Source organism: Myotis davidii, unplaced genomic scaffold, assembly GCF_000327345.1.
Source record: "Myotis davidii unplaced genomic scaffold, ASM32734v1 scaffold616, whole genome shotgun sequence".
NCBI lineage: Eukaryota > Metazoa > Chordata > Mammalia > Chiroptera > Vespertilionidae > Myotis > Myotis davidii.
The window spans coordinates 3,601,799-3,615,669 of record NW_006291965.1 but is presented as its reverse complement, the minus strand read 5'-3'; the positions used below and the strand labels follow the sequence as shown (position 1 = coordinate 3,615,669).

General features: G+C 34.4%; 1 protein-coding gene across 4 annotated transcripts in view; it reads left to right on the top strand.

Moving 5' to 3' along the window:
- The window catches only part of LOC102774575 (COBW domain-containing protein 3), a 45,024-nt gene that overhangs the window by 2,870 nt on the left and 28,283 nt on the right, over nt 1–13,871 (top strand). For 2 of the 4 annotated variants that reach the window (XM_015565022.1, XM_006765293.2), the window contains exons 2-6: nt 2,107–2,193; nt 4,951–5,047; nt 6,166–6,257; nt 12,278–12,337; nt 13,391–13,428. In XM_015565022.1, the coding sequence (XP_015420508.1) occupies nt 2,107–2,193; nt 4,951–5,047; nt 6,166–6,257; nt 12,278–12,337; nt 13,391–13,428 (374 nt within the window). Of the gene's footprint in view, nt 1–2,106; nt 2,194–4,950; nt 5,048–6,165; nt 6,258–12,277; nt 12,338–13,390; nt 13,429–13,871 lie in introns of those variants that run through there. The other 2 variants (XM_015565024.1, XM_015565023.1) reach the window with 2 other exon arrangements.

The following is a 13,871-nucleotide window of genomic DNA, read 5'->3' as shown; positions in this document are numbered from 1 at the left end:
ATCTCTTACCCTTTGAAACAGATGGAGAAAATACTTCTAAATGGTACCAGGAACTTCAACCCTTGTATATTCTTCTTTTTTTCTTTTTAATATATTTTTATTGATTTTAGAGAGGAAGGTAGAGGGGGAGAGAGAGAGAAACAGCAATGATGAGACAGAATCATTGATCAGCTGCCACCTGCCTGCTCCACACCGGGAATCGAGCCTGCAAACCGGGCATGTGCCCTGACCAGGAATCGAACAGTGACCTCAGGTTCATAGGTCAGTGCTCAACCACTGAGCCACACCTGTTAGTCCCTTGTATATTCTTCTTACTCTTATTCTTCTGGCTAGATGTCCTCTTAGGTCAGTGATGGTGAACCTTTTGAGCTTGGTTTGTCAGCATTTTGAAAAACCCTAACTTAACTCTGGTGCCGTGTCACATATAGAAATTTTTTGATATTTGCAACCATAGTAAAACAGGCTTATATTTTTGATATTTATTTTATATTTTAAATGCCATTTAACAAAGAGAAATCAACCAAAAAAATGAGTTCACGTGTCACCTCTGACACGCGTGTCATAGGTTTGCCATCACTGTCTTAGGTGCTCCATAACATCTTATACATCTATTAAATGTAGCATCCTGTGACATACTTGCCTCTTTATTGATCTGAATTGCCCTTCTTATCCCAGTTAATGCCTTTAAGTGGCATGAAGGTAGAGGCAGTTTATCTCTGTCTTGTGCTTTTTTTCACCAAGGTCCAGCATAAAATCTGGTCCATAGTAGCTTTTGAATGAACTACATGTTAAAGTCTTTTGCTTCATAATATAGTTAATTATTAAGCCGTAGTAATTTTATAAGATCTCTTACAGCCTCCCCTTCCTTTCCATTTTCACTGCCACTACCTAGTGCAGCACTCATGTCCAGGGCCTCTTTCTTACACTTGGACTGGCTTTAAGAATTTCCTCATGTCCCTGCCTCCTCAAGGTACCTTCTAAATGGTACCAGGAACTTCAACCCTTGTATATTCTTTTTAATATATTTTTATTGATTTCAGAGAGGAAGGGAGAGGGGGAGAGAGAGAGAAACAGCAATGATGAGAGAGAATCATTGATCCATTCTATACTTCACACTTCAGTGACATTGAGCTTCCTACATGGAGCACTCTAAATACAAGCCTTCCATCCCTCAACAGTTTTTAAAGGAATACGACCTAGAAATGTTGAAGATATTAATACCCTAATACTCAGTAAATTCCTAGAACTCTTGTAAATCCACTTCAGAAGATATGTACAAGTGCTTGTAATAACAAAACACTGGAAACAACTGAATGCCCACCAACAGAAAAATAGATAAATAAATGATATATTTATACAATTAAAATACAGTACTGTGCAGTTGGGATTTTTTTTTTCCTCTCTATGAACTTTGCTGTCTATGTCTTACGAGACAAATGTTTTTCTTCTACTTCAGCAGAATTTGTAAGGTTTAATATGCCACCTACTGGATAAAGTTAGTGTAGCTTTATGAGTTTATCTTTCTAAAGACTGAATATTCTGTCTTTTGTTATTTCCTACATCCAGTCTTTATTTTGTGTGTGTGATGCATATATATAAAATCACTTTTATAGGTTGCTTTAAGCATACTAAAATTAGACATATAGTCAGTTTGAATTGGTGTCTGGTTAATGATAGATGTTGAAATAAAAGGTGTTTATATGTAAGTTTTAGGGAATAAAATCATATATTCTTGGCTAAGAAACATTATCATCATGCAAAAGGATTTAAGTAATGTATAAACTACATGAGTACTTTATTCTTTGGAAGCCATTACTTCAATATTTTTTTATTTAATAGAAAATTTTAAAGCTCTTGTATTAATTGTATTATAAATTATGTAGAAGGCATTATTTTTGTCATAATGAGATTAAAGAAAGCTGTGTGATCCAACTTAAGCAGTATTTATAAAATGTTATGTCAACAAAACATTTTAATACTTTTCACAGGGTACTTTAATCTTCCTCTGGAATAAATTTGATTAAATAATATTTTTAAAACCATTGTGACTCTTTTTGTATCTTTAAATTTTGTTATTTTATAAGATCTATAAAATGTATTTTATAGGTGCTGGGAAGACAACACTTCTGAACTATATTTTGACAGAGCAACACAGTAAAAGGGTTGCAGTTATTTTAAACGAATTTGGGGAAGGTAAGTCAAGCTCAACAAATGCTATGCTGCAAGAATTTATAGGGTAGTTCATTCCACTTGTGACTTGATATTCCATATTTAAAAATGAAAATGCAATGCATTATAATGTGAATACATTGAAGTGGATAGTTTTGGAGGAATGAGATTAATTTCTGTCAGGTTTTATTTTGGACAGATTTTGAATACTGAAATTAGATAGTTTCTATAAAATTTTATTTTGTATAACTTTTACATTCATATCAATAGAATTAAATTTTTACATGAAATAAATTACTCCAGAAGTAAAAATCTATGATATATGATATGAAAGTTCTTCCAGGAACTAGAAAGATACTTTTGCACTGATTATATTGTTTACTACCGACTTTTGAAAAATTTAGAAATGCTTCATTTATTGTAAGGTTTCCTAGTTGAATGTTTATCTGCAAAGCAATTAAAACTGAAGATTTTCAAAATATGTTGAACATATGGTCTTCATCTTCAAAAAACTTCAATTACCAGTGAAAGTACATGCGTTAAACATTCCATTTTTTGTCTTTAATGTTGAACTGTAGTTTTAAAAATACCTATACAGCAGTATAAAACACAGTTCTTTATTACTTTTATACGTTTTTCTTCTTAAGAGTGAATTTTAATAAAGGCTCAGTTTAAGCCAAAAAATGTAACTTATGATATTTCATAAGGTATACTATTTTTTCTGTTGTAAATTAGTAAAAGAGCTAGTTTTTATGAACAGGATGGGAGGCCTGTTGCTTACCTGTGGCTTCTGGTTCCAGTAAACTAAAGAGAAAAGTCCTGTCAGACGAAATTAAAATCCCAAGATTTTTAAATCACAGTCTTATAGTCTGGCTTCTTATTAACTGATCTTTTGGATATTGATAACATTATTTCTTACTACTTTTCTTCATTCTTTCTGGGTCATTTTCACAATTTGTTCTTTACAGCATTCATAATACTTTCCTTCACATTTTATTGATATTCTCTACACCCTGAATTCTGTGGCAACCCCTTTCAAAGCTCTTTGTCAGCTCCTAACTGAAATATAAACAAAAAATATATGAATGAAAAAAAATTTTTTTGGCTGTTTGTGTTACTGGACATTTATAACTCTTTCCTGGCTTTGGAATATTTCTTTATTGGGGAAAATAAGACTTTTAAAAAGCATTATTATATGACTCTTATGTGTATAAAAATCTCAAATATATTTTTTTTCAAGTAAGCATTGCTAGGAAACTAAATTTAATATTTAAGTGAGCACATTGATTCCCTGGTTAAGCAAACTTCCTCAAATGAACCAAGGTTTTTACTCACATTGGGAATACTGAGTAGACTGTCTAATAGAAACAAAAACAATTTAGAGGGAGAATGAAAAGAAAAATATAGATAAGGACCTTAAGAGGTTGAAGGGCCTATGAAAACTAATATTTAAGAAACACTATCTAGAAAGTTGACCACAAACAAGAAAGAGTGCCATGGTATGATTCATTAATTTTGGACTTGTCTCCTTAGGGACTTAAATCCTTTGTAAGAAATGAAAGCTAAAATAAGCTGGAGTTAGTACAGATTAAGATAAGGAGGCTGAAGGGGAGAAAAAAAAGGAGACATATATAATACAATTTGTAATACTTTAAGCAATCAAACAAAACAAAAAAAAGATAAGTATAAAGCTGCATGAGTAGAATAGAAGTTATAAAATGCATTTTTTGCTTTGAATTCTCCATTATTGAGTATCAACTATACACACACACACACATGCACATATACTAGTGGCCTGGTGCACAGATTCGTGCATAAAGGAAATTAATTAGAAGAAATATTTTAATATCGCTATTCGCCCTTTTTCTATAATAGAAGTGTCAGAGATGAAAGAAAATTAGTAAAATGTATATGAAAATAATGTATAAATTGATTAATAAATAGCAACATGATATAATAACAAAGACATATAAAAACAACAAAAACATGATATAAAAACAATATTGATAAAAACAGTGACTAATAAATTGATTAAACTTATTCTAATATCTCCCTGTATACCACTTTAAGAGTAAAAACACTTTCAGAGTACCTGACTAATTTCCCTTGTGATGAAGTATTTACAACTTTAACTTTAACGTCACACTCTTCAAACTCAAGCGAAAGCAAGATATAACTGATCATGACCCAAAACGGGTTCAGGTAGGAATATTCCTATTCTGTCTAGATTGCTGCCAGCGAGAGCTTTTTATGTATTGCACATGCATGAGTCAACTAGAGGCCCAGTGCACGAAAATTCGTGCACTCAGGGAGTCCTTCAGCCCAGCTTGTACCCTCTCGCAGTCCGGGAACCCTCAGGGAATGTCTGACTGATGGCTTAGGCCCGTTCTCCCCAGGGAGCAGGCCTAAGCCAGCAGTTGGACATCCTTAGCGCTGCCGTGGAGGCAGGAGAAGCACCCGCCAATGCCACTGTGCTCGCCGGCTGTGAGTCCGGCTTCTGGCTGAGCATAGCTCCCCCTGTGGGAGCACACTGACCACCAGGGGGCAGCTCCTGCGTTGAGTGTCTGCCCCCTGGTGGCCAGTGTGCATCATAGCGACCAGTCATTCTGCCATTCAGTCAATTTGCATATTAGCTTCTTATTATATAGGATTGCCAGTGTGCAGCATATGTACCAGCTAGTCAGTCAGACAGTCGGTCACTTAGCCTTTTATATATATAGGTATTTTTTTGGGTTTGCTAGTGAACATAATCTAAAGAGTACTTTTTATTAATTATTTCAGGAAGTGCAGTGGAGAAATCCTTAGCTGTGAGCCAAGGTGGAGAGCTCTATGAAGAATGGCTGGAACTTAGAAATGGTTGCCTGTGCTGTTCAGTAAAGTGAGGAATGTGTTTACAGTGTGCTTGTTGGTTTACTATAAATGTTAACTGATTATATTTCCAGCTTTGATTTTCTTGTGTAATTTTACTGAATTTACACAGTCTGCTTCATTGTATTTTCAAATAGAAAATAGACTTAAAGTGTTTCTTGCTATCTTATTTCTTTTTCTACATGCTCTAATATTTTGGTCCTTTTATTGAGGTTTTTTGATGTTAGAGTTTATTTAATCTCTGTGGTGCATGAAAGTCTCATTTTATCTGTGAAAAATGGCCTGAGTTTAATAAGTCATTGGTCTTTGTTCCAAGACTGTATCCTCTAAAAACAAAAATGACTATTAAAAAAAGAGAAAATCCTCACATTATTTTCCACCAGTTATAGTTTTTTCCAAGGACTATCTATTTTATTCACTAATATACCAACAGATCTTAGAAAAGGACACATAGCAGTAACTCAAGTATTTGTTGAGTGAATTAGGAAAATTAACAACTGCACTGTGAGTTTTGTATATTCTAGTGAATTAAATTTCTTCTACATCATTTACTATCTTAAGTGTTTGACTTTGAGTCAAATGTATTAACAAGGCTAAAGTCATAATAGGTTTTCTTAAATAACCAAAATGCATCTATTAATTATTTTCTTGTACTTTTTATGTTATAAGGAAAAAAACCTGGTACTCTAAAACAGAGATAAATGGTATTTACTAGTAGTATCCTTTTAGCTGTTATATTAAACTACTGTAATTCATAAATTTTATTATTTTGGATGTTGACTTTTTTCAAAAGATATAAAAATAATAGATTCTGACTTATTTTATAGTCAGATATAGCAAACATTTCCTCTGCTTTTAATTTTAGTAAAATTAAGTATTAACTTATCATGTATTTAATTTCTTTTTATTTATCAGTGTATATGCATCTCTTTTTTCCCTTCACTGGTAAATATTGGATGGACATTTTGTTAGAAGTTTGGGAGTGCTTAAATTTTCACATGCCTAAAGATATTTTCACATGCCTAAAGATATTTTTGTCTCAGATTGCTGAATATATTTTTAATTTTTGTAATGACTGCTTTAAAATATTTAGGCCAATACCTAATAGTATATTTTGGTATTCTCCAGGGACAATGGTCTTAGAGCTATTGAGAATTTGATGCAGAAGAAGGGGAAATTTGATTACATACTGTTAGAGACCACGGGATTAGCAGATCCTGGTAAGAAACAGTATTATTAATAACCATAATATGGTTCTTAAATATTTTAAAATAAGTATACTAGAGAAATCTCTAAAATGAGTTTTAAAGCTTTATTCTAGATTTAAAAACATTTCTTTGGTTAAGAGAGGAAAAATATGTGTTGTCATGTTCTTTAGAAGATGAATCACAATCAAAGTACTTAGTATTTTTAATCTGAAAATAGAATTTGAAGTTTTATTGATTGTTTCAGGGTTTTTAGTAGAAACAAAAATTGTTAAAAATATGGAAATTTAGGAAAAATTGAATCATTTTACTTTTAAGTTTATATTTGATTAGTTATACCCTCCCAAGATCTTACTAGTATTTCTGATTATTTCCAATCCAGTTTTCTTAGAGGGTCATTTATAGCTACTCAAGAGCTTTTGGATTCTAATTTTTACAATACTTATTCGTGTAAATTATTGTTAGTGTTTTGTTTTTCTGCTACTAAACTTAATAATTTTGGGGGTAAATCCATAATAATAAAAGGGTAATATGCTAATTAGACTGAACATCATTCCAGACGTCCTTCCAGAGGAAGCCAAGGCCAGAGGGAAGCTTGGGTCCCGGGTGCTGGCGGGCAGCTGGAGGGAAGCCAGCCTGTGTCCTGATTGCCAGAGGGAAGCCAGTGCTGGCAGCGGGGAAAGGAAGGCCTACTCTTACACGAATTTCGTGCATCGGGCCTCTAATACTATTATAAGGTGTAGAGTTAAACCAAGCCTTTCTCCTGGTATAGATTGGTTATTCATGAAAGTTTTACCTTTGAATGGAATTATATATAAACTTCCCTATTGAAAGCTACACAAAGTCTACCTGTTTCTGTCAATGGGTTTATTTCCTTCTTACCCAAATACCTTTTTAAAAATATGGGTGAGAGAGAGAGAAAAAAAAAAAGAGAGAGAGAAACATCAATGTGAGAGAGAAATATTGATTTGTTGCCTTCCATACGCACCTGATCTAGGATTGAACCAGCAACCTAGGTATGTGCCCTGCCCGGGAATCTAACTGGCAGTTTTTCAGTGTATAAGATGATGCTCCACCCAACTGAGCCACGCCGGCCAGGGTTCCCAAATAACTTTTAGTTAACATTTTTATTCCCAGTTTGCAGAACCTTTTCCAAGTCCAACTCATACCATTTTGTTTTGAAAGTCTGGTCCATACCGTTATTTCTTTTTTATCTGGATTTATGGCATTGGACCATAAAACTATATTAAAGTAAGGTTTTGGGATAATTTATTAAAAGGGCCATAATTATTTAAAAGAAATATTGTAGTATACTGAAGGTTCAAATGTAATAAATGGTATTATACTTAGAAGTATTACATAATAACATTGCCCTCATGTTTTCAAACTAGTATTGAGTGGGCTGTTTTGGTCCTTATGGAAGGCCTGGGTTATTTATATATTTCATACATTTCCAATAGGTTTGACCAATGATACAACTTGAATTATTACATTAGTGTTGAATATTAAATTTACTTAAATCTAGAAAGATAGAAAAATATAGGCCTCTTTTTAAAATAGCAAATATCAGTATCTTTAATTGTAACACTAGAAAAACTTGTAACTTTTTTTTTTTGAAAACGAGGTCTACATGACATTCTTTTATTTTTAAAATATACTTTTAAAAACATGTTTTAAAAAATATTTTTATTGATTTCAGAGAGGAAGAAGAAGGGAGCCAGAGACAGAAACATCAATGATGAGAGAGAATCACTGATTGGCTGCCTCCTGCATGCCCCCTACTGGGGATTGAATCCGTAACATGGGCATGTGCCCTTGACTGGAATTGAACCCAGGATCTTCAGTCCATAGGCTGATGCTCTATCCACTGAACCAAACCAGCTAGGGCCTCTTGTAACTTTCCTTTGAGAGTAGGTGAGTTTAATAAAACATCGTTCGGCTTTTCAGAGGAAGAAAGAAAAGTTAAAGATCTCAGATAAAACTTTTGTACAAATTATAGATATAAATGGGTTAAAGTTTCTTCTAACTTCTTTTTAGAATAATGATTTTTATTGTTTGGCTAAAAATTAAACATTATTTTTAAAAATTAAAGAATACCTAAGAAAATATGAAGTTTAAAATAAAATCACCCTATGTTTCAGTACATTGAAATTCAAGTAGGTAAATTTCATTCCTAGGATTTCTCTGCAAGCTACTCACTATGGTTGAATGATAGTATTGGCCTCAGTTAGGAGTTTGTGAAAGGAGCAGATTCTTTTTTTTATTTAATACTAGGGGCCCAGTGCACGAATTCGTACACCTTTGAAAGGAACTGAGGGCCGTGAGGCTGCAGTGGGCATGGGGGCAGGTTTCAGCTCATCCTCTGCGCCCCTGCCTGGCCCCTCCCGCTGCAGCCCCTGGTCCCCTGTCTGCTGGCAGCCCCACTCCCACTGTTGCCGCTCCCACGTGCTGATGGTGCCAGCTCTGCTGGCACCTGCTGCCAGTGCTGAGTGATTGGGGTTGGCACCAGCAGCGGGTGTGAGTGGAGCTGTCAGTAGCAGCTGGTGCAAGAGGTATCTGCTGGCCCCAATCGCCCCTCAGGAGCAGGGGGAGGTGGAGAAGCCTTGAGGGGCAATCAGGTCCGGCAGCCGCTGCTCCCACCTGCTGGCAGCGCTGAACGATTGGGGCCTGTGCAGGGTGCTGGCAACGAGCGTGAGCAATGGCTCCAGTGCTGGCAACAGGTGCAAGCAGGGCAGGCGCTGGCAGCAAGTGCGAGCGCCAGGCAGGACTGCAGCGCGTGGGAGCAAAGAATTTTCAGTAACCACCAGAGGCTTGCCCTGATGACAGTGACTGGCGCCCCATTTTGGTCTGGTGCCCCCGTTCACCTGCATCACCATCCCACTGAGGCCAATGCCCACCACGCTCTGCTGCCTGCTGCCGATGCCTGCCATGTTCTACACGCATCCCCTGGTAGTCAGCGCACGTCATAGTGACCGGTTGTTCTGCCATTCGGTCTATTTGCATATTAGAGTTTTCTGTATGTATAGATATTTTGATTTCAGAGAGGAAGGAAGAGGGAGAGAGAGATAGAAACATCAGTGATGAGAGAGAATCATTGATTGGCTGCCTCCTGCACACCCCCTACTAGGGATCAAGCCTGCAACCGGATCACAATTATTTTTCCTCAGAACTTCTTAGCAAATGTAGTTCCAAAATCTCAGTATTTTTTGATGGGTTGAATCTCCTTGTTCAGAATTTTCTTTTTATTTCATGAGGAAGGATTTGTGAATGCTCTATTTTTTGAGTTTCAATGCTTGTTGTTTCCTTTAATGTTTGAGAATGTCTGCCTGTTGTTTTATTCTCAAAAGACTACTTGGCTAAAGGCAATATTTTTAGGGAAAATTTTCATTAGAACTTTCTGGTCATTATTTTATTATATTGGGGCAATGAATGTTGTTGTAGAAAAGTCTGAGTTTTTTTTTTTTTCTGCCTCCTTGAAAGTGACTTGCTTTTTCATCCAAAATGCCTGAAAAATGTAATTTTTGAAGTTCAGTAATATACTCTACCCATTTTAATTACATTTGTTTTTTTTTTTCTCCTGAGCTCCAGTTTGAAAACTGGGTATTGTTCGGAGTAGGGGGAAAGGGGAGACTGAGAGTGCCAATGGACAATGTGACTTTTAGGCTCAGCTCTGGAAATTCAAGTGCTTTTTAAAAAATTTTTTTATTCCTTGCATGGCTGAATTCCAATATATTAGTGAATAATATACCACAATTTGTTTATCCACTCAATATTTTATTAAATTTATTTGGGTGATGCTGGTTAATAAAATTTTACAGGTTTCAGATGGACAATTCTGTAACACTTCATCTGTACATGGTATTCCCAAGTCAAGTCTCTGTCCATCACCATTTATCTATGTGCACCCCCGTCCTGGGTTTGCTCTAATTACTCATGAGTATATATCGCATACCTTGTGTGGGGACATCCGTGAGCTTAAGACCTTTCACTTCATTTTACTCTGAGCCCTAGAAAGTGACTCCCTCCCCCGCTAATGTGCAGATGACAGGAAACTTTTACCTTTGAAATTTTTTTTGTTTACTTTTTCCATATTGCTTATTCCTCATTCAGTTTTTCTTGTCATTTTGAAAGCTATTTCTGTTAAGTGTTAGGACTTTGTAAACTAGTTCCCCATAACCTCTTATGGGTGTGGGAGTAGAATTAAGAACTATCATAAGTCACATAGAACTTTCTGTTTCTTATTTTAACCACCACTCTTCAAAACTTATGGCAGGAGGTTGTGTATTTGGTTGCTGCTGCCAAAATCTGGCTTTTAAATTTTTATCTTATTTTTCATTTTGTTAGGTTTTGAAAAGGAAGATTCTATCATCTAAATCAGGATTTCTTAACCTTTGCACAAATGACATTTTGGGCTAGACAATTCTTTGTTGTAGGAGACTGTCTTGTGCATTGTAGGATGTTTAACAGAATTCCTGGTTTCTACCCACTACATGCCAGTAGCAGTACCCTAGATAAGACAACTAAAAATATCTCGGGACATTGCCAAATGTTCCCTGGGGGAGAAAAATCACCCTGGTTTGAGAACCACTGACTAACTTCATTCTCTCATCTCTTCTCCTTCTAAACTCCTGCATCTAAATTTGATAAGGTTCTTTCTTGTGTAGCCTGGTAAGTATTATACCACAGATACCCATCCGATTTTGATTAAAAGCTCTAATACATTCTTGTAGTTCAACTTAACACTAGGGAGATGCTAACTATCGAGGACTTATACGCTATCTGAATAGAAATTAGTGAATTTTTAAAAAATGATGATTTATGTATAATGTTAGGAATTATACTAAGTTGAAAAATTAATACTTTTTTGATTTATTGTTTGGAGTAGTGATACTCACAATAGACTTACTTTTTTCCCCCTCATTAATTAAAATCATGTTGTTAGCCAAGTAAGTGAAGAAAATTTGTATTGGCAATTCAGTTGTTTCCCATTTAGGAGACTGACATTCTCCAGTTCTAAGCTAAATAATTGTCATGGTAAAGTAATTTCCTTGAAAGGGACAGACATTGATTCAGCCCCTGTTACTCACAAATCCTATTTCAGTCAAATTGGAAAACTATTAAGTTTTTGGGAAAAAAATCAATAGGTATCAGGAAACCATTAGATCTTGGGGCCCTTGCTATATCTTGCATGAGTAATCATTGTAAACAGCTGACAGGTATTTCAGTGTTGACACAGAGTGATGCTTGGGGGACCATATCTCGTCAGGGTAGGTGGACAGTTTTAGACATTGGAACAAGTTCAGTTATCCTTGTTTTCCCCCAGTACTCATTCTTTTAGACAGCCCTGTCACTAACTGGACCTGTGATGCTTTGAAAGATCAAATACTTTCTTTGCTGTCAGTTTTCTTTTTCTTGTGTTGTGGCAAACTAATCAGGGTGTGCGGATTGGTACTGAACCAGTTTCTGTTAAAAACAAGTTTTAATTTCTTATTTAGAAATTATTTTTCCTCAAACCCAAATTTTATATCAGTATTAAATAGTGTAAGGATTTCTTGTTGTTCTTTTTCTTCTATAGAACTTACAAATGTTTTTTTTGACAAGTGATTTAGGAATTATCTGTTGTCTTTTGCTTTCCTTTAGAGATATAATTTAGTATTTTTGAATTGTATGATTATTTTCAGGAGAGACAAAATAAAAATACGTTCTTTGTGCACATAGCCATATTGCTCAAATTATTTGATAATATCTGTTGGTAAATTATTATATCATTGGTAGAAGCTTGGTGTTGGGTCTATTATTTGGTAAAAGTTGGTCTGTTTTTTTTTAAGATACTATTAAAGGGAAAGGGGAAGAAATGGATATAAATAGTAAAAGGTTCTATCACTGTAATTCCCATAAGAAGATTGGAAACCCATATTTAATTCGTGTACGTGTTTGCCTGCTTATTCTGTTGGGGGAAATTAAAACATTACAGATAGAACTCTCTTTCTCAGTGGGGAGAAATATTTTTATTTGATGACTATTTATATTTTCAGGTGCTGTAGCTTCTATGTTTTGGATTGATGATGAATTAGGGGTTGATATTTATCTTGATGGTAAGTTTAAATAAGAATTTTGTTTTGTTTTCAAGTAAAATATTGTATGGTTAAGATGATTTTTGTTCTTTCACGTTGTGATTTTAATTCCTTACATTCTTACTATTTTTAAACTTGTTTAGTTTGATGATGAAGAAAGTCTTTGTTCATACAATTCTAATGCCCCAGACAATGGTAGAATTAGATGTCAGATATTTTGTTTATTTTTTATTTTATTTTATTTCTTTTGGATGTCAGATCTTAATCTCAACTCCCAATTTAGTACTTCGACTAAGAGTTTTCTTTCAAAATACTAGGTTGATTTCCTATATCCTCTGTTGTTTGATTTATGTCTTATTATGTGTTGTCTGCCTCTCCTCTGTTGTGTCCTATCCCTTTCCCCACATCTCTTCATCTTTTTTTAAACCAGGTCTTTCATAGACTAAGCAGCGAAATCATTTAAGAATCATTGAAGCTGGACCCTGTTATTTGGCTCTAATATTTGTGGCATACAGCTGGTTGAATTATTTAGGCATCCACAAATTCATTCTACTTTTATCCTATGAAAAAGTTATCTAGCATATAAATTCAGAGACTGTCAAACTAACTGATCATTTAGAGATTTAGGCTCATATTATGTATAACATTTGTGTGAGTTAGATATAGTGAGAGATTATAGGGGTAAGATATCCTAAGACATCTCGGGTTTATTAAACAATAATTTAAATGTTAAGATTCTCAAATTTGATTATGTGAAAATAAATTAGAAATAACCTGTCTTGGGTAATTTGTCACATTTTACTTTATATGATTAAATTAAAATTTGTCTCATAATATTTTGGATTATAAGCTAAAAGCTTAAAATTTATTTATATTCTGTCTAATACCTTAAAATAGTGCTGGAGACTCAGTACACATTTGAAAATGCATGCACTTATTAATGGAATTGAATTAAATTGCAGCCTTGGCAAGAGAAAAATATACTTTATTGAGTCACGTTTATATGCTGAAATAGATTAGTTTTAATTTTTATTCTCAAGTATAAAGGTGATTAAATGATTTATTTCTTTGTAGGTATCATAACTGTTGTGGACTCAAAATATGGATTAAAAGTAAGTTGAAAGGTTGCTAGGAGTTGCTAATTATTTGTTAAGAGCTAGGTATATGGGCATTGATTATATTATTTTCTCTGCATTTGTGTCTGTTTGAAAATTTCCTTGACAAAATCTTTTTTTTTTAGTATCCCGAACAATTGATAAAATTTGTGTGTTTTTAAATTATTATTTTGTGCTTTTGAATTAAATATTTTCTATTACTTTGGCTTGGTGTGATAAAAGTTGGAGGTATAATATTTTGTAAAAAGGATATTACAGGATAAAGTTTGGGTGTGTATAACTCCTCAGTAGGGTTCAACCCCAATGTTGATAAGTTTTTCTGATTGATAGAGGAAACTGAGCTTGATAAAGCATATGAGAGCTTATTTTTCTTGTTAAACTGCAATGCTGTAGGTAATTGAGCTTTAAAAAACAATACTGCTTCACCCTATTTTCAAGAA